General features: G+C 49.4%; 1 protein-coding gene across 1 annotated transcript in view; it reads left to right on the plus strand.

Moving 5' to 3' along the window:
• AR (androgen receptor) overlaps nt 1–24,814 on the plus strand; it is a 61,340-nt gene that overhangs the window by 10,787 nt on the left and 25,739 nt on the right. Inside the window, exon 2 of the mRNA XM_040571912.1 lies at nt 17,495–17,646. Within this exon, the coding sequence (XP_040427846.1) occupies nt 17,495–17,646 (152 nt within the window). The remainder of the gene's footprint in view (nt 1–17,494; nt 17,647–24,814) is intronic.

Consider the following 24,814-nt stretch of genomic DNA (forward strand, 5'->3'; position numbering starts at 1 on the left):
GGGGATACCTGGAGGATCCTACCTGGCCGCTTCGCAGCATCACAGGCTTAGAGGAACCAGTAACCTGTGCAGAATCCTTCCTTGCAGTGCAGATCGTACGGTGCAGCAGGCGACCAGCGGGGGTGCACAGGACCACTGTGTCATTAGTGCTCTCTGGAGAAGTTCTGGGGAAGGGGAAGACTCCAGCTGTGGGGGTGTCGTGTGCCAGTGACAGGTGGCATGCAGTGGGTACCACGCCGAGGCCCCGCTGGCTGCTGCCTCTGCTGTCCTGCATCTGCCCGCGGAGCCACAGCGTGCCACAGGTGGGGACACTGCGAAACCTCTGCCCTGTTCCTTTTTCCTCTCGCCCTCAGCTTCTGCGAGTGGACTGGCCTGGCTGGGGGGCTGATTCCTCGGTCTCTACTGGCATGGCACTCGGTGGGGTCTGGTTGCTGAATGCAGGGTGCCATGGCTGTGCCTTGCTGCAGGGAGCCCCGTGGTGCACGTGCGCTGTCACCGCTGCTCTTGTGCAGCCCCACAGGTGCCCGACGGCTGTGGTGCCCCCAGCTAACAGCTTAAATTAATTGGTACAAAGTGTAATTGAGGACTTGACTTTGAATGTGAACAGTAGGAGGATATTAGGAAGTTTTATCTGATGTACAAAAGCACATTCATGTCCTTGTAGGTCCCTGGTAGTTCGGATCTTTTGCAGAGAGAGTAATGCTGGGTTAGATGATGTTCAGCTGAATGAAATATGATGATCAGCTGATTTATTTTTGAGAGTGAGAAACAAATCATAAACTTAACACCATCAGGGGTGACAACAATGCTCTTTCAGTGGCCCCGTTGTTCACAATTTTGAGGTATCATCTAAGTGAGAAGTGGGGCAGAAGCCTCAGCTTGGAAATCCAGAGACCCGTTTCACAGGCTGCAGTTTCAGAGTAGTGGGGCTTCCTTTATGAAGGGCTTTGGGATCTAGGGGCAGCAAATTCTGTCCAACTGTTGATGTATTTGCTTAAAAAAGCTGAAGCGTATGGAAGAAGTTGTCTTGTGAGCTTCAGGTTTGTGCTGTGCAGCAGAAAGTGCACATTTTTCTTGGAGAAAAAAGAGCTCCTGGAAGAAGTTGACACATTCCTGCATGGCTGATAGCGCTGCTGTCAGCAGCGGGGTCCTGCTGATGAGCGAGGCAGGAGCCTTATCTGTTACTGCTCCTGTGTGGTGACACCAAAGGATCACTGTGATTTCCTGCAGCCCACTGGAAATCAAACAGAGAGCAGAGGCTGGGAAGGGAGGGGCTGTTTCCAGGCATGGGACTTACAGAGCACAGGTACGGGGCCATATTGATGCAGTAAGGGAAGAAGGTGAAGAGATGACAATCATTTCTTGTCACTCAGGTGAGGCTCGGCATTTTAGGATGCTGGTTATGGCAAAAGGGCCATGAGAAATCTGCACTGGAGAAGGAGGTGAGATGAACCTCAGCTCGTCTGTCCCCTGTGGGGGTGGCAGTGTGGGCAGGGGACTGGGGGGGCTGAGGGGGCCGTGCTCGGCGCTGTGTTGAGCTGGGGCTCCAGGGCAGCAGCCTTCGGTTGGCCCTTGGGTCCCCAGGAACCTCCGGGCCGGTGCTGGGGACTTGCAAAGGGCCACTGCCACCGATCTGTAGGTTTCAGTATGCTGTACGTGGGGATCCAAAGGGAAATAAATGATTGTAAACTGCGATTTTATCCTTTTATCCACCTCTGGCGGGGGCAGGAGTTGTACTGCCTGTCAGTCTGTGTCATCGCGTTGTGCTGCATGCCAGCACTGCCAGAGGCTTTCTCAAGTGTCTCTATAAGACAGCTAGACACAGCAGTCTGTTCTGCTGCTGAGACACGGAGTCAATTACTCTCAGCCTAGGAGAGATGAGTTCATTAAGACCGGGAAGTCTGCCACAGCACTTAGAAGATGGAGCTAGTTTGGTTGGTGGGTGCAGCCCGGCAGGACCCCTGTGGTGGGAGCCCCTGGGCCAGCCTGCAAAGGGTGCATGGAGCCTGCTGCCCCCCAGGAATAATGAAACACCTTCGTTAGCGAGCGGCAGGTGAGAAACGCCTCCCATGCATGGAGCCAAGCAGCTATGCCTGTGGGGTGGTGCGATTCGGTGGATGCATCTGCAGGAATGAACAGTCCTGCTGTTCGGTTTGACTGGCCCTGTCCAGCCCAGCCCTGCTGCCTGAAAGCTGAGTAACGCCGAGAAGCCTCACTTTGTTTGCCTGCAGTGGAAGAAAACAGTTCGGGCACTTTGGGGTTTTAACTCAGAAGGGCTGTTGGCCTTGGTATCGATAGTCACAGCACACCGTCTGGGCCAGAATGGCCTTTACTTTTCAACAATAACAGTGCTATGAATAAGCTCATTAAAATAAAAGAAACTGACCCAGTTGTCATGGCAAAGACTTCTGACGGAGGTTCCTCGTACATATCCCTCTCGCTGCACCCACTGCTGGCTCGTCCATCGCTGCTGATACGGCTGCGCCCGCTCTGCTCCTCACCTGCTGCAGCCTCGCCCCTCCCGGACTCAGGGTGTGGGGCAAAGAGGAGGAGAAAATCCCATGTGGAGAGCCCCCGAGCTCCGTGAACCTCCTCCTTGGAGCTGCCTTCCTAGCCTGCATGAGGCGTGTGCGGCAGGCAGCGCTGGCAGCTTTTGCAATGTCTCTTTGTGTTTCATCCTGCTTTAAAAATAATGAACGCCAGCCTGGTTCCTCTTCACAAGTATTTATAAGTGAAGTTCAATATACATTCTAACAGTAATAAAGATACTACCAGTATTTTTGTGCTACTTTGTGCTCCTAAGGCACTTTTCTTCCAAAGCACTTGTGAGCAGCAATTCGTTTAGCTTCCAGGCAACCATGCAAAATAGGCATTATTCTTCCTCAATCAACAGGGTGGGAGAGGAGATTTTTAGCGAGCAGGTGGCTTTGGCAAAAATCCCCCAAGGTGTATGAATGCCTGCCTGCCCTGGCACTGCCAGATCTGGGTTCCTGGGGCTGGGGGGATCGGGGTTTGTTTTTCCAGGTCTGTTGTTGAGGAAACTGCTCTGCAAAGATGTACTTGTGGACTGGACTTTAGGCCCTGTAAATAGTGCCATTTACTTTAGCAGACCGAGTGCTGTCCTCGGGAGGATCTGACCCCATCCAGCTTCTGGCGCTGGGACAGCGTGTGCCAGGCGAGGGGTTGCAGGCGGCAGCGTCTTGCCTGGGGACAGCCCCATGGCCGCGCTCCAGGCCAGGGCGTGCTCGGCTCCCGCCTCTGCTTTTTTTCTGTTTCATGCAATTTGAGCAGAAGCCAGAAAGAGCAAGGTCACCCGTGCTCCCCTGTGGCTTGGAACTGCTGAGCTCTCCATCTGGGAGGGCTTTTTAAATGCTGAGAACAAAGTCAGATGCTGACACATCCGAAGAAGCAGTGTAGACAGGACACAGACCACATATTATGTGGTTTTACAGTAGTAGGAATCAGCTTAAAAATAAAGCCCAGCTCTACAGGTATTTATAGCTAATGCCCTTTCCATGGGCAGCAGACACTCGTCCCACTGGGACGGCAGTTGGATGCTGCCTCGCTCCGGGCGGCTCGGGTGGCCACGCGGGTGAGCTGCGCTGCTCTGTGCAGGTCTCGGAGGCTTTTCTGTGCCGTAGAAAGCAGAAAGCAGCACACAGATACAAGTCCCCAGTCCGTGCTGCCAGACCGCAGTCCCCCTGCTTTTCCTGGAATAAGCGCCATCAGGAACAATCCCTCGAAATGCTGGTGGGGAGACTACACTGCAGTTTTCCCAAAATGCATTTTACAGATGAACTGGAGCACGTTCACCTCGTGGGACAAGGACGGAGAACACGGTGCTTCACTTTCTCTTCCCCCTGGTGTTCTCTGATGCCAGGGAAGGCCTCAGAGGGTGGCTTCTCCTTGTCATCTTTCCAAAGGTGATACTTGTTTTCTGGTGTTTTCTCACTGACTCTTCAGCAGTTTGACTGGAGCTACATATTTTAGCTGCATTAGCTTCTTTGCTAGTTAGAAATGGCAGAGAAAATGCTTTGACCTTGGCTCATGTGCTGAGAACAGAGCACAGGAACAAGTTTTTGTATCAGTAATTTCCCAGTGAAGGTTCTTTCCTCCTCCCCCTCCCCGGGTATCTGGGACGTGCAGCATCAGAGTTTGCACATTTCTGACATGCTGCTGGAGAGTATTTGGACAGACTTTCTGCAGCTCCTCTTCTCTTTTTAGAAAGAGAGAAAAGGAGAAAAGTAATTTGGCTGCCAATCAGGTTAATTGCTTTCAGCTGGGCAGCAGCTAGGTGCACTAACTGGAAAAATTCCACATGCAAGTGTTTTTTCAGGCGACCCACATTTTTTCTTGGGTTGACCATGTATGTGTGTGTGTGCATTTGTGGGCATGGGTCTTATTATACCTGTGGACACAAATTACGCTTTTTGTATGTGCACTCTCTTCTTGTATTAGCAGCATTACATCCACGGCCCCAGTGCCTGCAGCAGTCCATCCGTGGGATTGTGGAGTTGGGAGTTTTGCATTTGAAGTCCATCCGTGGGATTTGGGTTGTGGAGGTGCGAAACCTGCGCTTGTCCCTGCCCAGACACAAAGGCAAGAAGTGAGCTGCCAGATCCCCCGCACCCGCTTCTCCTTGTGCCTGGATGTGCTGCTCTCAGGGCCGCTCTGGGCGGCACTTGACCTGCTCCAGTCAGGAGCCCGAGGATGTGGGTGTCGTGGGTGCTGCATCCCTGAGCTGGGCTGGGTGTGCGCTTTGTCCATCTGTGCTCCTGCCCTTCAGAAAATGTGAGGCAATCCCAGGGAGCTCAGCCCTTTCAGGTGGGTTTGCTGTTTTCAAGTTACTTGCTTTGCTGCTGCTTTTATGTGTCCCCTGTGGCTGGGAAGCCTTTCTCTGAGGATGCCGTCTTCCACTTGCAAAGAGAACTGCTGCTTCCTGGGCTGCTCCGGAGTCCACATCAGGATCTTGCAGTGACCTGGAAAAGCACGACCAGGCACAGCTTTTCCTCTCCTTTTGGAGCAGTCCACGGCAGCCCCCAGCCTCGGCTCGGCAGCCTCGGTGCCCCTCGTGGCCAGGAGCAGCCCCGGGCGCTGCGGGCAGGTGGGCGCGGGGACGGGGGGAGGAGGTCGATCTCGCTGCCGGCCTGACAGAATCGAGAGAACACTCTCGAGGCTGGGCAGCCTAAAATTAGACCTGGCATCTGTGTTTTGGTTTGCAGGCAGGCTTAAAAGAAAATGACTCCTGGCTGCTTTCGTTGTCCGCCTGCTTGGGAGAGTGCCGCAGATGCGAAGCAGGTAGCGTGCTTCGCTCGTGCCTGGTGGCACAGGAGCCTCGCTGCCCTACAGCGCTGCCGCTCAGCGTGTGCGCGTTGCAGCGGCCCTGTGGGGTGGCTTCACCTCCCGCTCAGCCTGGCATCACTTGGAGCAGCTCCCATGGGTTCTGTGGGTTTCTCCTGGGGCAGCGTTGCAGAGCCGCTGCCCTTTTCATTTTCCAAGGAATGCCTTCAGCCCCCAGACACAGCGGGTCCAGCTTTCTTTGGCTCACATCACTAACCAAAACGTGCTGGCGTCTTGCCGAGGCTTCCCAGGTCCCGCCGGTGCTGGCGCAGCCGGCCAGTGAGCGAGCAGTTGGGGTGAGCTTGAGCGCTGTGCACGTTCAGCCCCCGGGCTCAACGCCTCTGAGGTGTGAAATCCTTGCAGGGAGCCCACCGGTGCTTGCAGCCGTGCGCTGCAGACAGGCACAGCCCGTTGGGCAGCCCGGAGCACAGGCAAGGCCACGGAGCACAAAGATGTGGCTAGAAGTGAGCCACTGGCTGCAGGCTGCTGAGGGATCTGCCTCTACATAGCTGTGCTGGCGGCTGAGATCAGGGCTGAGAGTGCAAAGAAGACCATAGACATGTGGAACCTTCTTTATAATTTGCATGTTTACTCTCTGAGATGACTCAGAGCATGGTCTGCTTTGAGGACATGGGGAGATCGTATTGCTGCATCAGTTGTGAAGTCTTCTCTAGAAAACAAGTGCCTTGCCAGCAGAGTGAAAGAGAAATTCTGCAGATACAGTTCATACCGCATTCCAGACAAAATAAGCTAAACCCTTTCTATGCCCCTGCAGCTGTATCTGTGCAAAAGTTTGGTCTTGGCATAAACATGCCTAAAAATAAGACGATTGTGCCAGCGAGCTGCACCACGGCTGATGTTCCCACCGTAGAGCAGGCGGCTGCAGGCAGGGCAGCCCCCCCTGTGTGTGGTTGCTGGCAGCGGGGCGAGTGCCACCCCCAGGGACCCCCGTGGGGCTCCCGCTGCCCGCATCTCACCTCCTCGAGGGGCGATGCTGCGGGGCCAGGGCCGGGCAGTGCCCTGAGCTGGGTTGTGCTGTTTCTTCTCCCCCTTCTGTACCCAGGGCTGGTGTGCTTTCCTGGGGCAGGAGGAGGGTGCTGTCACCTCAGGGAGCACAGGTGCGAGCGGCAGCCCTCAGGGGGGCAGTCATGCTGCCCTGCTGCTTCGCTGCCCGTTCTAGCAGGTCCTGCTTGCCTGGTGTGCCTGCCGGGTCAGCTGCCTCGGCTTTAAATGCTATTTGTGATCTGTTTTTTCCATGGTGGTTTCCTCCATCATCTGCCATCTGCCCATTTTCAACTCATGCTTCATCCAACAGAGAAATAAAAATGCAAAATTTGTGGCACTGGTTTCCTTAGCAATAATTTCACTGCCAAATGAAGTGGGGAAAATACTGTGTGTTTTCAATACCCAAGCCTGGAAGTGAATCCTGACATCCCTCAGCAGCCAGGCTCGGAGCCTTCCTGCGGTGGGAGTTGTACTTGTTGTCCAAGGTCTGAACTTGCTGTAGAGGGCTCGGTTCTGCAGCCCCTGCATGCATGGAACCATTCTGCAGGGTGATAACCAGGGAGTGGGATTATCAATACAAATTTCCACCAATTCCCACAGGAAGAGTGGCAGATACCGTCTCCACCCACAGAGCTGATAGAACGATTTATCTTCCTTAAACTGCAGGGTAAGAGGAATGCTGTTAAGCCCATGCTGCAAGTGGGGCAAGGTATGGAGCCTTACTCCTACTTTCTCATTACAAAAGAATGTGGAAGGAAACCTTTGTTTACTAGAATCTATTCAACTCACAGAAGGTCAATAAAATATAATGGTAGGTGGTGCACAGCTGTTGCTGAAGTCTCGGATGAGGCCAGATTCCCAGGAGAAGTCAGCATCAGGTGTTCATTGCGTTGCTAAACCAGCTCCTGACAGTAGTCGAGTGGTCACAGAAAATCCAATTTATTCAGCCAAGTCAGTTCAAAGGCTGGTCATTCAAAGCTGAGACCTACTCGGAGTTGAAAAAGACGGAAAACCCTGGAGGCTTTCTTCCAACCTGTGTAAAGAATGAAGCATGAAACAGTGCTATGTTTTGGCTATTAAATCTTGGAGAACCTTAGAAAAAGATGAATCAGTGCAGTTCACAGTTTACAAATAAGTCTTACTTGGCTTCAGCAGTCAGTTAATTTGAAATACAGTCTGTTCTGAGAAATTTAGTTCTGACTTACTGGATGAACAATTTAAAATCTTCACATTTCTTTTAATTTTATAGACACATTTGAATGCAACTTGACACGTATCACAATTAAAACATTTATCCAGCTTTAATAAATAAGAAATGTGCCATACACCATTTTCCAAGTTACAGAATGGGAAATCAAAAGTCGTGTCATTACTTCAAATTATATATACATATTTGCTAAACAGGAGGTGAATCTTTTTAATGAAAACAGCTGCCACATCCTCTGTGGAGACATCAGTATGGCTCTGTTTAAAGAGAACACATTCAACGCATTGCAAAATGAAAATATGAACATAGGGAACATTGCTGAATGCATTCCTAGGGAAAACCATTCCAAAAAATTAAAATCAGGTATTTAAGTAGAGGGGTCCTTGTTGCATTTGAAGTTCTGTATAGCCCTGATTTAAACCAGTCCACCTCGGTTTTCTTTCCACGGTACCTTACTGGCTTTTCCTGTTGGTCCGAGGCCTTGACAGGAGCACGGAGCGAGCCCTGCTCCCATACCTGCCCTCCTCCAGAGCGCAGACACGCTCCCGCGACCCCACCACCCACGTAAGCCCGGGGGGGCCTCTCTTGGACCGTGCTTGGTGGTTTGGCGGCCACCTCTCGGGCACTGGGTGGCCTGGGCTGTGCCGTGCGTGGGCTGGATGCGGCCGTGGGCACGTTGCGCTCCCCTGGGTGCAGCCAGGAGGCGAGGGGAGAGCTCCTGCCCTGCCCGGGGGGGCTGAGGCTGCCGCTGACGTGCTTCTTTCTAAAGCCAGACTGGGCAGCCGGGCCCACAGTGCTCCTGCACTGCAGGGAGAGGTGTCAGCAGGTTGGAGAGGGGCACTCTCCTTGCCCGAGCACAAAGGTGAGCAGGGTGTCTGACTGCGGCACTCACAGCGGTCTTCCAGCCTTGCCAGCGCTGCTGAGTGTCGTATCATGTCTCTGTCAAGCAGGTGTTGTTTTCAGTTTGAGACATGATAGGCCTTTGTGGATTGACCGTGGGATTTGTGGAGATACCTTGGGGACCAAGTGGCCGGTTCACGTCAGGCAGCCTCGCTGCTCCCAAGACGCCAACGCTGCTCTGCTCGCGCTCCCTTGCCGGCTGGCCTCTTCGCCGGCCTGGAGGCCCTGCCAGGCCCGCCCGGTGCTGACACCTCGAGCTGGGTGCTCGGCAGGCTGCTGCGAGCTCCTCTCCAGAGCAACTCATGCTGCGGGAACTCATCCGGGAGATATTTTTGGTGCGGCAGCATGGCTTGTGCTCAGTTACAGCAAAGAGGGGAGATCCTTGCCAGTCACAGCACAGCAGGGTTCTGCTGGACAGGACACCGCAGGGAAAGCAGAAGCGCACAGAAGTGTGAGCATCCGGGGCTTGGTGCTTCTTGCCCTGCAGCTGGCAAATGTGCACGCCTCATGCTGCGCCTGCCCTCCTCCTGCTCAGCGGCCGGGGCGGGTGTGCTCCTTGGCTCTGCTGGGGCTGGGGGTGCTCTGCCAAACACATCCCTTCTGCTGCGGGGAGCAGCGCGCTGCTGGCCCCTCTGCCACCACGCACAGTGTCACCAAAACACGCAGCGTGCTTCTCTCTGCACATTGCGTGTGCACAGCTCACCCCCAGGAGGTGTGTGCCCCCCCCTCCCATTTTTCCTGCACTTGTATTAATCTGTGAGATTAATACATTAATTCTGCCAAGGAATGCACATCACCTGCTGCTGTGTTTGATAAATTCACTGAACCTCGGTGTTGAAGAGGGAAGGCTTAATGTCCTCCTAGAAAAGCTGAGTGTTAGTCCGTGGTACTACGAGCCCACAGTGCCTTGCCAAGCAAAATAACAGTCAGGATGCTTCCTAGGGGATTTTCAAGCCAGTACTCCCTGTGGCAAGAGGGCAGTGTCTCTCTGAGGATGAAACGTATGGATTGGCACTATCTCGTTATTTGTGATTTTCTGTATTGCTGCATTTTCTTTTTGTTGGCAGAGGAGATGGATTTGATAACTGAAGATTACGGTGTGGGTTCAACTAACTTAAAAATATTATGCAGGACAGACAGTTTCCTTGGGAAATAAATAGGGCTCTGTGTGCACCAAAGAAACCAAGGTCTTGTCCTTGGAGATTCCAGGTGACTCTGTAGTCACCGGGATGATATGGTGTACGGCTCTGATGACCTCAGGGCTGCTAGTCAGGGCTGAAGCATGCTCGCACTGCTCCTTTTTCACTTTTTATCCTGTTCGTGTTAGTAGTCAGGTGAGTTCTCATCTTTAACTTTGCAATAGGTTTATGCCTGTCTGTTTTAGTAGATCCCTCCTCTGCCTGGTGAAATCAAGTGTTTCATCTTCTCCTTCTATGAGCTGATTTATTTAACCTGCTCACTGAGCTCACTGGATAGAGGTGGGGCTATGAAGCAGAAGTGTTGCTTTCAGTGCTATGCCCAAAACACAGATGTCTGCCACCCGTGCGATATGAAGGCTGCAGAGGGATTTTGACCAGGCTTTGTAGTTCAGGTAGAGTGTACCTGCCTCATTTCACCTTTTTAATGTCATTTTCCATTTTCTGCTTCTTTCTGAGGGATGCCCAAAAGGTGAGAACCAATGGTTGTAGCTAAGGTCAGGAGCTTCCCCAGTTGTCTGGGTTATAGAGTGAACCCCGTCCATATCCATCAGTAGGTGTGGGATGGGTCAGTTGGTCTAGGTGGCTTTTTGGTGTGCCAGTGCAAAGGCAGTCCCACACAGCAAATGGCAGGTGTTTTCTGTGCAAATGAAAACACAATGAAAAAGAGCCGTGGGCTTGCCTGGGCCTTATTCCAGTAGGGGTAGGGTTTCAGAGGCGGATAGGACCCAATGTGTGAACAATAAACAGTCCAAATCAGTAAATAAGGCATGTGCAGTTAAAAAAATAATAATGGTTTAGGAGATTTGTGAATGGATTTGTGCAGCTGGCCTCTTTAAAGTTATTTTTCCCATCCGAGCCGGGAGGCAGCCTCGACCAAGCTACCTGTGTACTGCCATCTCTGCCAGCCCCACGCGGTGCTGCGACGAGTGATTGCTTGCAGGACCTTCTCTTGGAGGTGTGCTGGTTCTGCCTGCGCTCTCACTGCCAGGGGTGTTTGGAAAACCCGTTGTCATCTGCTAATGCTTATTTAAATCAAAATGAAGATCAAGTTCCCATATGTGTTTACCTGGACGTGTCCTGTTGTTCATGCTGTGCACTATGCTCTGCTGTCTCAGAGATGCTATCTTGCCTCTCTGCCTCCAGTAGTTATACATGAGAACAAGGCATGGTCAGTTTAGAAACATATTCAAGGCTATTTAGAAAGAGGGAAATAAATTCAGTGTACAAGGCTGCATGTTTTTAGATTAAACTGCTCACGGCATTTTAAAACATGGGATGCTTTAAACTTTCTAGGCAGACCTTGTTATCAGAATCAGCCCAGCTTGGTGGCGATGCATTAAAGATTCAGTGCAGCTCTGGCTGGAGCCAGCAGCAGTGAGAGGGGAATGTGCAAAATGACATAAGGCTAATGCCTGAAATGTACAATTGTGCTCTTAGCTAAACGCCGTTCTTGCACACAGATGTGATTCATAGATCTTTGTCCAGGCATGAGCTGCCTAGCTCCATTGACAGGAAGCCAGTTATTTTAAATATTTTGTTTGAAAATATCATGTACAGAAGATGCCATTTTAAAAGCAGCATTTACTACTGATAACATCACCATATGTCAGACATGACATTAGTTGAAATGGCTGGGAAAAATTCTGAGTCATACAAGTCTGTGTGCAAACGCACCTTCAGTTCACAGCTTGGTGTCCTCATGAGCATTTTTGCCAGACTGATTTTTAGGTATAGCACTGTAAAGGTGCAGAGCCACCAGCTGCTCTCCCCAGAGGGCAAGGTGCATGGCCTGAAGAGCATTCTGCTTGAGGGATTCGCTGCAGAAGGATGGTCGTGGTGCTTGGCTGGGGTGCACGGCAGCAGCCGGGACTGGGCAGGCGAGACCTGGTTAGGGGTTTTCCACTGGCCAGCCCAGCTGGGTCCCAGTGCTTGCAAATCCAGAACCTCATGCTTTAGTAGATTTGTTTCTGCACAGTGCAGTTAAATCCCGGAACAAGTCCCAAGCCTACTGTTGCAAACAGTTAAAACTGTGCTGTTCAAGGAACGAGCTGATGAGATTTTGCCAACCGTCAAAGCACAGCCGTGTGAAAAACAATGCTGTAACTCATCATTTCAGTCTGGTGGGTAGTTCAGCTGCAACTGTGAGAGCAATTTTAGCATGGGAAATTTAGTCAAATGTAAGAGTGAAGTGGGTGGAAATTGTGTTTATTCAGTTATGTCAGACTGAAGGAAAACGGAGGGAGTATAACCAATATGCATGGTGTTACATTAGCATGGTGAATTGCTTAACTAATTAATCTTTTCAGAGCAGGTAGGAATAGACTGCAGAAGCCATGCCAATAAAGGAGCAATCTGCCAATAAAGGCCAATAAAGGAGCCAATAAAGGAGCAATTCTTCTGGGGTGTCCCAAGAGTCCGAAGCTCTAGGCACTGGGAGGAAAGGGCAGCTCTCCCTCGGTTCCTGCTGGGTTGGACATGCCTTGTATGGCTGAGATGGAGACTTTTTTGGGGAGTTATGAGAAGTGGTTGACTTCTGTCTTATCCACAACTGCCCTTGGTTTCCTGGGTGTGTTGTGAAATTGAGGCTGTTAGGTGAAATTAACTATTGACAAGCAAATGCTTGCTTTGCAGAGTTATAATTGCTATTCTACAGAAATATTTGCATGTGGCTTGAGCTCAACAGACCCTGTTCATTTCCTTAAAGAACCCTCCTGAAATGACAGTAAAATTCTCCCTGTAACAGTAAGAGAGAGAGCGAGGTTGTTTTGATTCTCCTCTGAAAAATGCTGGGTTCCTTTGTGAGCAGCTCTGACCTTGGCCTTCAAGTGGTGAACGGGGCTGGAATCTCAGCCCGACGTCACTGCTGCAAGTTGTGTCTGCGTGCGCGCTGCTATCTCCCTTCTTTGGGTTTCTGAGGCAGCGTGACACTTGCCATATATCGTGCAAACTACATTTCTGTGTTTTGGAGCCCTCCACCACGCTCTCAGTACTTACTTTCATCAGACCTCAGTATTTCTGTAGCTCTGTGGGGTGGGTGAACTCCAGCAGGTGCTGGGAGGAAGCACTCTGAGGTTCACCCGGTGAGCGCCCTGCCTCGCAGCCCTTCCTCCGCCTTGCTCCGAGCTGCAGGCTCTGCTGGCAGCTCAGCACCCTGCTTGAGGCAAGGTGCAGGGACTCTGCCCATAAATCCTCCACTGCGGCCATCGTGCTGGCTCAGTACGGTGTCACTATGGACGTATTTTGAGAACTCCCTTAAAAGGTCTCTTGGAAACTGATTGGAAAATAGATCGTTAAAGGTGCCGTTGTCACAGCTCCAGCTCTCTTACCCACCTTTTATCTTACGTTTTTCTTACTATTTTCTCTCTAAAGATGAAAAAGAAAAGGCAAATTGGCATCTTTTTAAAACCCAGAACATTCCCAGGCAAATCCTTTCAAGTTGGCGGGCAGTGACCGCTCACCACACAGGCGCAGGAGCGTGTTAGAGGCTGCGTTGCTCCTGCAGGCTCCAGGCTCGCAGTTCAGCTCTGTTGTCTTCTCCGAAGAGCAGCTGTTGCAACATCAATCTTCAGACATGATGGGCACTGGAGGCTAGATGCTTCTCTGGTGTAAATCCCCTTAAGGCAGCAGCGTTATGCTGGGGATGAGCTTGTCTCACAGCCAGGATTAACCTTTAATGTATGCCAGTCCCTTCTGATTTCCATCTCTAAGAGGGCAAGTAAGAATGTGACTGGCCGAGCACTTCAGGACACAAGTGCTTGCACAGAAGGCTGAGCGCCTGTTGGACGCTCTGCTGAACGGCTTTCGTTGGTAGGTGGATGTGTATAGATGCACTAGATACACGCGTGCATGAAGGTGTATTGGTACTTGCACAACTTTTAGCAGGGAGAACTAGCTATTTAAAAATGTGTTGTGTCAGTCCCATGGTACTCAAGCCTTAATTGCTAACCTACTTTGCAGCTTGAAATAATTAAGCCTCGAAAATACTCCAAGGTCTTTTTAGGTTCCTCCTTCTTTCATCACAACAGCTGCTCCTGTGAGAGTCCCTTTTGCTTATTTCCCATCTGAAGTACACAGTACAAATAACAGAGAAGGCCTTATGGAAAACAGATCATTAAATGAGATTAAAACTGCTGGAACCTAAAAAGATGTGGGATGAATAAGACGTTCTTAGCAAAGCTTTCATTTCATCCTGTTGGTTATTTCTTAGTAGCGTTTGCGGTAGCACCTAAAACTGCACACCAAGGCTCTGTTGGGTAGGATCCTTGTGTAGCTGCGGGGCGGAACGAAGCGGGTTTTGGGACCTTGCCATGCACAGGGCGGTGGGATCGTGCTGGGAGGGCAGGCAGACAGACAAGACAGGAGATGGTTGTTGCATCGGGACTTGCCTAAACCATGGCTGGTACGTTGTAGCCAACTGTATGTAGAGGGGAGGAGGCCTCATGGCGGCCTGCAGCTCCCTCACGAGAGGAGCGGAGGGGCAGGCGCTGAGCTCTGCTCTCTAGGGACAGCGACAGGACCCGAGGGAACGGCATGGAGCTGGGACAGGGGAGGGTCAGGCTGGGGGTTAGGGAAAGGTTCTGCACCCAGAGCGTGGTCGGGCACTGGGACAGGCTCCCCAGGGCAGTGGGCATGGCACCGAGCTGCCGGAGTTCCAGGAGCATTTGGACAATGCTCTCAGACACAGGGTCTAGTTTTGGGGTGGTGCTGTGTGGAGCCAGGAGTTGGACTCGATGGTGCTTGTAGGTCCCTTCCAGCTTGGGATATTCTGTGATCCTGTGATTCTATGATTCTGTGATCTCCTCTATTTAATCAGTAATTCAAGAAAAGCCTTGGAAATTGAGATTGTCAGGGAAAGATAGTTTAGTAGCATCTACAGATGAGTCACCGATTCTGATTGCTACTGCTAAAAAGATGAAAAATCACCCAAAATGTTTCTTGCCTTAAGAACAGAGGATAAAATTGCTGGTCAGTTATTAACCTACAATCTAGGTAGGATCTACATAGCTCTCATATGAGGAATATAAGATAGCAGCATTTTTGAAGGACACAAATGACAACAAGATCAGAGGACAGAGAAGAGCTTTGGTTTTGATCTCACCAAATAATTGTACCATTTCATACTTTACTTTTTAGATGAGGGGTTCATTAAAGACAGACATACTTCAACAAACATGGCCCTTATGTATGTGAAAGGCAAACCGCACTGGTACTATACTAATAGAGCTAGGTTTTTGCTTGAAATTAAAGATCCCAATTATTTGTTTGTGTAATAATAGCACCGGTCCCTTGAGATCTGTCTGCATTCTCAAGTATTTTTCAGCTTGTGGTATAATTTAAACCAATCAAAATCTTCACCTGCTCCTGAGGACATGCTTTTTTTCTCATTTGCAGCCTCTCTCTCCTCAGTCTAATTTGTGTCTCTTTGGAGGCTAAACAAAAGAGAATGGATATTCTGAACCAATGAAGCTGCTCTTATTGCCAGAATTAAAATATCTAAACAAAAGATTATAACCAGGCAGCTGCTCTTAGCGAGTGTGTCATTGTCCCTGTCACAGTTCTCCTCAAGGGTTATTGATCCTTCAGCTCTACCACTCCAAGTAGCTTCACTAACGTGTCTGGGACTGCTGCGTGTGAGCGCAGGTTGCAAAATCTCCCCATGTTTGGGAACACCGTGACCTGTGAGGCTGGCCCAGGGGAAGGTGTGCAACGGCTTTGCCTCCCAGTGCCTGCCTTGGAGGCAAGGTGAGCACTGGGTAGTAGTGCAGCCAACTGCGAATGACTGAGGAGATGCAAATTCAAGTGGAACAACTGGTGATTAGGGCAGACAAATAACACGGATCTTTCCGTGGTCTGGCCAGCCGCTTTTTCTGTATGTCGGATGTCCCCTGGCCTGAGTCACATACAGAAAGGGAGAGCTGCCTGCAGAGCTCGGGGGCGGGGGGGGCTGCCAGCCGGGACAGCATTCCCCTGCCCCGGGATCTCTGCTGGTGCTGAGCCCCTCGTTCCAAGAGTTAAAGAATTTTCAGAAGATTCATGATACAAGTTCAGGCTGATATCTCTTAGAGGTCTGTTTTCTCTTTCACTGGATTTTGGTTTCATCTGTTGTTCTTTCATCCAAATGGGACGTTTCTGAGTATAAAGGTCTTTCACAAGAAGTCCCGGCACTGTCACATCCACTCTTAATACAATTTCTGGGATCTTGTCTTGCAGGCATTCAAACTACACCAGAAACCAAAAGCAGAGATATTTTTGACCAGAAAATTGCCGTGACCTACTGATGATTAGAAGTTAATTGCCTAGCCCGGTGTTTTTACACAAAGTCAGTTTTAGTAAATAACTTAAAACATTATTGCTTCCAACACTGCCTAGACGCGCCGTGACTTGTAATTCCGATAAGCACCTCTCCTGTCACCGTGCCTTTCGAAAAGCAGCTCCCCGTTATATCTGATGGAGCAGCTGTGTGGCAATGCACCCGGAGTGCCAGAAGGGAGGTGGCAGGCTTGGGACCAGCTGTCTGCAAGAGGCTTCGGGCGTGCAGGTGCATAAGGGAGACGTGACAGATAGGTGGCCAGGTAGGAAGGGGTCACTCGGGGTGTCCCCGAGTTGCTGTGAGCGCAGCCGATTGTCCCCTTTCTCAGGCCTCTCAGTCCTGGCCTTCTGTTGGGATCTGCTTGGGAAGGACAAGGGCTGAAGGAGGCTCTGTGGGCTTCCCCCGCAGAACCTGGAAGAGCTTATGTCAAACCTGGGGGTAAGGGAAAGTAGCAACAGGCAAAGAGGACCCCAGGCCTCCCTGTGCACTGCAAAAAGCTGGTTTCCATCCCCATCCTTGTTGCCCACAACGCAGAATTACAACCCCAAATGGATTTTTCAGACTACGGAGCTGGTCAGTGGAAAATGTGACGCTAAATAATCTACCCTGACCCACTTCCAGCATATAATCGTAATGATTACATGTCAAACCCTGTACACTTTATTTTTTTGGATCTGAGTGTTTTTTGTTGTTGTTGTTGTTGTTTTTTTGGCATCCATTGGCCAGCTGGGCAGTGCTGTGCTCTGGCCATGGGGCCATTGCAGGGCCAGAACCCCAGTGACGATATGCGACGACATGCGCTGCATGTGCCTGGGGTAAGTAGAGGCACAGCACCTTTAGTCATGGCATGGGTATAAAGAGGAGTTTGCTGGGACACTTTCAGAGCAAATGCTTAATGTTTTCACCAGAGGCTTCTGACTGTGTTTAGTAGTCACGTGGATGAGGAAGGCATCCTGGAAAAAAGTTCAGTCCAGACATTGCTGGGGATTCAAAGAGGGAATAGGTAGGAATTTTGCAAGAAGAGAAGAGTAGCATTTAAGTCTGATAGGTCTGTAAAAAATAATTTGTTTAAACTAAAAATCAAAAGGATAAATTCATCTGTGGTGATGTGACAACAATGACCCTAATGGTGTTGGATCAAGTAGCCTAATGAACATGCAAAGTCCTTCTTTGATATATAAGCCTTATTATAGAAGTCAAACTTATGTGAACACTGCAACAGCCACTTCTAGTCATCTTCCCTTTCTGGGCTGTGCTGTCACCGTGCCTGTACTTTGCCACATGTTGTCACATGTGGTACTTGGGGATGATGGCAGGAGGGGCACTCCAGAGTGGTCTTCCTGTGTGTTCAGAGGTAGACCTGCCTTAGTAATTTTCTGCCTTCTTTCTGATCAGTCCTTGGTTGTCATGGCACAGAAATTTGGGGGTTTGCCATCAACATTCTGCAAAGTGCCATCCACTGTGCTCACCAATAGCTTGTCCTGACTTCATTTGCTGACCCCTTCCCTTGTCCTGTTTCTCTTTACTCTGCAGGTTGGAGACTGGCCGCGAACATGTCTTGCCTATTGACTATTACTTTCCACCTCAGAAGACTTGCCTGATCTGCGGCGATGAAGCATCAGGGTGCCACTATGGAGCCCTCACGTGCGGGAGCTGCAAGGTGTTCTTCAAACGGGCGGCTGAAGGTAACTCACACAGAGAGAGGAGGGACAATCACTCCCACCTCCAGGTTCTGGGTTTCTCCACCAAAGTGGCTGAAGAGCCAAAGACTCCTGAGTTCTCTTATCAGCAGTGAAGTCATTAACACATGGGTGCCGGAAGCATTTGCAGCAGCCTTGCTTGATTTGGGGAATCTGCTAAGCAAAGGGGACAGAGAGAAGAGCAGTGGTGACAAAGTGTGGTGGATTTCTAAGATCTCTTAAATTTAGGAGGAACTTAAACAGAAGGGAGAACATTCAAAGATAACTTGATTTCTTTGTTTGTAAATCCACCTTACATTTTGCCAAAACACAATCCTTTTCAATTCTTGGTTATCACAGTGACCTGGTTAGACGTCGGAGAAGTCAGTTCCTGCTTCTCTTTTCTTCTTGACCCTCAGGGTTGCAGTACGGTCCCATCAACCCTCCTGCCGTCTCAGCCCCACAGGTCCATGTTTAGGGGATGCTTTTCCTCTCTTGCATCCCTTTCAGAGGGTCACTTACCTCAGTACCTGCAGAACAGCAGTACTTCTTGTACAGCAGAGCCGTCTGTCCATCAAGACCCATGCTCTGACCTTGGTGTCTGTGATACTTCTCCCCAAGCCTTATGGAAGGAACTTTTCCTTCATAGCCAGCTCTGTAGGGCCAGGTTCTCCAGAGATAAGTGTGAACCCAGATGTCCGCTCTCAACATCAGGGTCTTTGCACTCTTTCCTTGGTAATTAGCACATAGAAGGACCTCATCCATCTGCTTCCCGGGACAGGTGGGTCTGCAATGTCTGGTTTCTAACTGCTGTTAAGAGTCACGATTCCTTGGCAGCACAGTGAGGCTGTTTATTGTGGAACTGTCTGGCTCAGAATGCCCCTGACTTGTTTTCTGGAGCGATGAACCCAAGTCACAATTCCCCCTCGCATTAACGTCTGTCACCCAGTGGCCACACACCGCCGGGGTCTGCCTTGCAGGCTGCGGTCTCCCTGGCAGAGGGCAGCAGCGTGGCTCCAGCTCCTGGCCAGCGCTGTGCATCGGTGCTTGTCTTTGCCTTGTCCTGGCGTGAGCCTTCCCTCCTGCATCCTGTGTCCCGGTCTGAGGAGAGGAGGGCCCAAACTGGTGGATGCTCACTGGTCTATCTGAGCTTCTAAATTAACTCCAGCATTATCCTGTATGTTTCTGGAGTCTCATTTTCCTTCTTCCGTCACTCATGCCAAGAGTGACTCCTTTCAACTTGCCAGCACTAGTTCAGAGAAGAATCAGGGCTGTGCTACAGAGGACAACAACATCCTGTTGCTGTAATAGGACACTCAAATAATATTAATAAATAATGTTTGGCATGTTTTCCCAAGTAAATCATTTATAAGCCTGCTTCTGCTATACACCAATTCTGTGTAAGGCCAAATGAATTGGCTGTGCAGCCAGAGTAAATAACAGATGCTTGTTTAAGTCAGCAAGTTATTGTTGATTTATAGTAAGTGGAGTCTTGGCTGTCTGTCAGATAAATTGTTGGTGAAATAGTACATGTCATCTAACGAGTGCCAGAGCATTCCTCTTAACATCGCGGTGGACTCCATCGTGTGCAGTGGGAGTCCTGCAGATGAGGGATGTGAGTTGCCTGGTGTGGGGAGGAGGATGGAGAAAGAGGGAGAAAAAGAGGTAGCAGCCTGCGCTATTTGCACTGTTCTTAAGGCATACGTCGTGTTGTCATTCCCTCTCTTGGTTGTGTTGCATTATGAATTTTAACAGTATTTACACCTCTTCTTACTTTCTAAGCTTCGAGGTGTTGCAGAGGGTTAGAAGTGTTTGGTTGCTTGGGATCTGGTAGCAGTTCTGCCGAGGTGTGATCCTGCCCACAGCAGCCCTTTGCCTGTCCATGGATGAGACCGTGCAGCAAATGTTCCCGCAGTGAGGAGTGGGGAGGGAGCTGCCTCCTGCTGGAAATGCTCTCGGCAGCTCTGTCTGGTTTTCCTTTGAGCAGATAAAATGTAAATGAAATCCTTTTGCAGTTCCAAATACCACTTCGTTGTATTTCATGGGGCAGGCTCTGTTTGACAGACTGATAGCGCATGCATAGTTGAGAGCTGTTTGCTGGCTTTCCATCAGAAAGCTTCCTCCGCTGGGCGTCCAGGTGCTGAAACACATTTCCTCCTGGTCCAGTGCTGCGTCAGGCAGCAGTGCCTCTGCGTGTCCGTGAGCAGAGGTTTGCCGGTTTCAAAGAGACTTCCTTCCGTTCCTTCTGAAAGGATTTTTGTTTGTTTGTTTTTCTTTTGTATGCTTGGGAGGTATTTCTGCATGGAATAAAATCCCTGTTATGGGCATTTTTTTTTCTTTTGGTGATGGCAAGTAAGAGGTGCCCCCTTTGCAAACAGGAGGGCAGGCGACTGGCACTGGTGGGACTTGGGCAGCGCAGGAGAAGCAAAGCTGCGGCCTCGAGTGCTGGCACCTCGCCTCTAGGCTTGGTCTGCAGGCAGCGGAGGGAAGCACAGCTGCAACCTCAGTAAATGGCAAGAGACAAATTAGAAACCGGGTGGCTGGGAAAGAGGGAGGAGCTGGTGGCTTGAAAAGCCAGGAGGCTGTGGCTTCCAGCTCTTGTAGACAACAGGATTTAGTCCTGGGGGGCTGCAGCTTTCCACCAAATCTGCAGGTTTGTTTCTGTTTGCCTGTCTTCCCTGCTTCCTTCACTGTGTCCTTCATGAAATTTCCAAGTTCAGAAATGATTTAGGGGGGTGTTATGCAGAAATTAATGGGAGGCAGTTTCTCTGGATTTAACCTAGTGACGGGGTGGAAGCAGAAGCAGAACTTTTCACGGTTTTGTGCACAGCAGTCTTCAGCAAGAAAATGTAATGTAAATGCATGTTGTGTATTGAATAATTAGATCTAGTGAGTGTGGGATTTCATCTTATGTTACCCTGAGGTACATGGATAGCACCTTTATTTTGCGGAATAAACAATAAATCAGACTTGTTTATAAATATTGAATGTAGCTGGTGATTTTCCAGCCAGACATTTCCGTCTTAAAGTTGAGGAGTAATTTTGAAAGCTGATATTTCAGTATGTTCTTATGTTTTAAAGTCCATAAAACATATCTTTGAAAACCTTAGGGCACTTTGGAGACATTTTACAACAGCAGATTGCAAAGCTAACCCAGTGAGAAAAGACATCCTTCTTCTGCCTTTGTTTCCTCTCTGTTGCTGGTATCAGCGGCTTTGGAAAGGTCGGAGAAGCATGTACTGTGAGCTGAAGAGCAGCACAAACAGATCACCTCAAAGGGAATGGAGAATAACTAGACATGTAGTTTTTTGTTTTATCATATTCTTTGCTTGATACACTATTGTACTTATTTGGTAATAATTCTGGGATATTTAAAAAGGTTTTATAGACATACACGGACTTGAAAAGAATCAGAAAGTGATAAAAAAATAAAATGAAAAGTTTTAACATTGACTCCTCTTCCATTTTGTTACATACTGAGGGATTCATGTAGTCTTCAGTAGAGCAGATGACTCCTGCTTTGATAAAATGTTTGATAGATTTTTTTTATTTTATTTTTATTTTTTCCTGCTCAAGCCCAACAAGTTCTTCCAGAATGATTCTGGAAGAGTTCATAGAAAAGACGTGAATATTTTCCTGATCTGCTAATGTCAGCTGTTTCATTGCCCAAGCTGTCCAGGTTAAGTATAGGCAAGCTCTAAAACCCATCGTGCAGATTCTCCAGCTCTGATGTGGACTTGTTCACTTGCAAGGCTGACAGTCTCATTTTTGTAATCAGAACTGGCATTTGCCTGTCCCTCTCTGTCACCCCACCTTGGTGTCCAGGTGCTGAGGAACCCACAAGGGCTGGACTCAGTGCGCCAGCAAGCTCTGCTGCACCTCTGCTGCTAGGGGCATTCACAGCCTACGGAAGAGGACTTCTCTTCTTTCCTCCTTCTCTTACAAAACAAAGATTTGGTGAACAAAAAGTACATCCACCCCATATAGATTTTAATTTTACCGACACAAGTAGGAAGGACTGCAAGTTAAAGTGAGCTGCTTTCAAAGACCATTACTATGTTTTAAAATTATTTCTTCTCCTCCTCCTGGCTGATCTGACAGCATACAAAAGTCCTGGATCTGCAACAAAAGACTGCAGCACCATCATGTTCCTGCCTCGGTGCTTGGTTTCTCCCTACCCTTTGGGTATTCTTGGCCTTAAAAGTCAGTGGAAAGAGAAAAAGGTGGAATAAGCAGACCTTTGAAATCACAGGTGCTCCTGGCACAGCCTGCCTCCTGTTCTGTCTGCCAGGCGTATTGCTTTTTCTCCCCTTGCCTTCCGCAGACAAGTTCCCTTTGGCCCCGTGCCGTGGTGCTTCTCTGGGTGCCCAGGGCCACCAGCACCAGCGCTGCTGCGTGTCACGGTTTGGTTTTGTTGCCAGAGAGTCAAACAATTAAACATCATTTAATACAACAAGAATCCAACATTTCTTGCTGGACTTAAGCATGTTTAAATATAACTTCTTAACCTTGCACAGTCCTACAGTTGTTTGATTTTAAAGATAGTCACTTAGCCTTGGCTGGCTCCAGCCTTCTTGCTAGATCGTCTCCTCAGCTGCTGCCTGCACGTATTAGTTTGCCAACACCTGAAGCTTCCATGGTTGTCTCTGGCTGGCTAATGTTTTCACTTGCAGACCACTGTTTTTGGTTCCCTGGAGAGCCTCCCTCTGGCTCTTCCAGCAGCCAGCCTCCCACGCAGAGCTAGCATGCCTTTCTGGCTACCCCAGTCTGCTAGAACTGCTGCCCTGAGAGAGAAGAGCAGGAGAGTCCGTGCTGAAGATTGCACTGTCACAATGGAGACAGACTGTTTTTGTTTTCTTCATTCTTTTGGTAAATATAGGTGATTATTAAGAACACTACTTTGCAAATATCTTTTATTAATAGTGACTTATTATTAGTTCCTGAGAACTTAACAGCTGTGCCGTGTTTGATTATTTTTAACGGGAACATCAAATAGGAACTCCAGAGTGGTCCCAGTACCAAATCCGCCAGCTCAGCTTGTGCCGTGTTCCAGTTTGTGACAGCAGTTGGTAGCAGAGCTTTCACAGGAAAGCACCAGAAGCCCTGTAATTACATGAGCCCCTGCAGGATTTGTATTCTCAGAAAGCTTGGCCTTTTCCCCAACTATTAGAATTTGGTTTATGCAGTGAAATATGAGGACCTCTCATCCAAAAGGTGTTTAATGGATTGTCACATTCACAATTTTAAATCTTAGTCCATATGTTTGTACAGATTACTTTGCTTTCTGGAAGAAAAAGCTACGCTAGGCACAACAATTCCTGTGGCAACAGGCTTTTAGCTAACTCTGGACTGAGCAACACATCTTTATCCATAAATCTTGATTTTTAGTTGAGACTGGAGAATTGCTGTCCTTGTACTTCCTCTGCTCCTGACTTAATTGCAGTCTTAAGGGATGAGCACAGAAGAACTCGGTGATGGCAGGAGCATCTTTCTGCCTGGCACGAACTTGGAAAAGGAGCAAGCCAGATCCGTGAGGAAGGGTATTACCAGCAAGGGAGGCAGTGGTGCAGCAGTGCATTGTGGTGCAAGGCAGGGAACTACAGTGGTTGGAGAGGGCTGATCTCGTGGGACCAGCTGGCTGGTGGTCTCGTGGACCAGTGGTACCTGGGCTGATCTTCTGGGATTCTTATGGCTGTTTGATGTAGCAGGAGAGTACTGAGCACCTTTATAACTAATTTCTCACCTACATGTATGCAAACATATCTGGATCAGCAGGGAAGGGGAACACTCTTCTTTAGGCATACACCTGAGGTACCATCAGATCAGTAAGTACATCTGAACCTGACAAGCTGCCAACATCCCCCTTTTACGGAAAATCTGCCTGATTAACTTTGCAAAGAACAGGGCTACCGGGTATAATATGAGAGTATGGTTAAAGTTTAGAACTGTATATACAGGTTTGCAAGGTGAGAGAGCCTGTGCTTTGCAGTAATACAATGGAGTGTCTCTGTTGTTTGCTGGAAGGAGAAGGAGAAAAAAATCATTCAAGTGTTAAACTTGATAAAACAAAAAGATAGTGCATTTATCTTAAATAAAGAACAGCGGATTGCAAACGTTTCAGCTTGTTCTTAAATGAAGAATGTAAAAGATCCTAAAATTAAAAAAAAAAAGTCTTTGTATGTGCAAAGCTACTTAAGGTAGCTGAAATCAGTGTGTTCAAACCATTCTGTTGTTCATGGGGCTTTTATGGCACCTTCTCCTTCATACGTCTGTGCTGTGCTCAGGTTATACAGTGGCTCATATCCGTGTCAAATATTGCACAGTCTCAGCTGGAAGGGAAGGGAGAGCGAGGTGTACGCAGGTGCACACAGCAGAGGAGCCCTTGGTGTGGCCGTGCCTCAGTGCAGGCTGAGGGCAATGAGCCTGCGCGCTGGGGCTGCTCTCTGTGGTCCGCGGAGGGCAGGCAGAGCCCGCTCAGGGTTGGCTCAGGACACTTGGCTTCGCTGGGGGAACGATACAGCGTGGAGTCTCCCGGGTCATGGATTCATTTCACAAACTGTATCCACACTTGGTGTAAAAGTTATCAGGCCTCCAGGATTTTGCAGTAATGTAAAGGAAATCTTTATGTCCCTAGGAATTTGGACAAGATGAGCAAGCAGCTTATTCTCATACTGAGTAGAAGCACATCCATGAATAGTCTTTGTATTGCCATTTGTTTCCCTTTTTGTTAATGACTAACATCTTAAAATAAACAGTGCCAGAGTATGTATGTACAATTAACAGAAAATTGGTCCCTGTCCCAAAGAGTTTATCTTGCGAACCAGGAAGTAAGCCCTCGCTATTTCAGCAAAATCACTGTACCGTGACCATTGGGCAAGTTACTGACTGGAACTTAAAAGCTTGCATTCATCTGAGCCTGTCGGCAGGTAGTAAAACTGTAGTAGATTCTTTTAATGGGCGCGTTTTGGTGTCCTGTGGTCTGGGAGCAGTGGCAGGCCCCAAGGACGACGGATCTGGCTGCGTGAGGAGCGGTGGCCGCCGCTGCGGGGCGCCTGGGAAGCAGCCACCCCGTCTGGGAGGGCTGGAGCCCGCTCCCAGGTCCTGCTCCGGTGCCCAGGGCCGGCAGGCAGGGCCCTGGCCACAACGCCCTGGCCACGACGCCCTGGGGGTGGGT

This window comes from Cygnus olor, chromosome 13 (genome assembly GCF_009769625.2).
Source record: "Cygnus olor isolate bCygOlo1 chromosome 13, bCygOlo1.pri.v2, whole genome shotgun sequence".
Classification (NCBI taxonomy): domain Eukaryota; kingdom Metazoa; phylum Chordata; class Aves; order Anseriformes; family Anatidae; genus Cygnus; species Cygnus olor.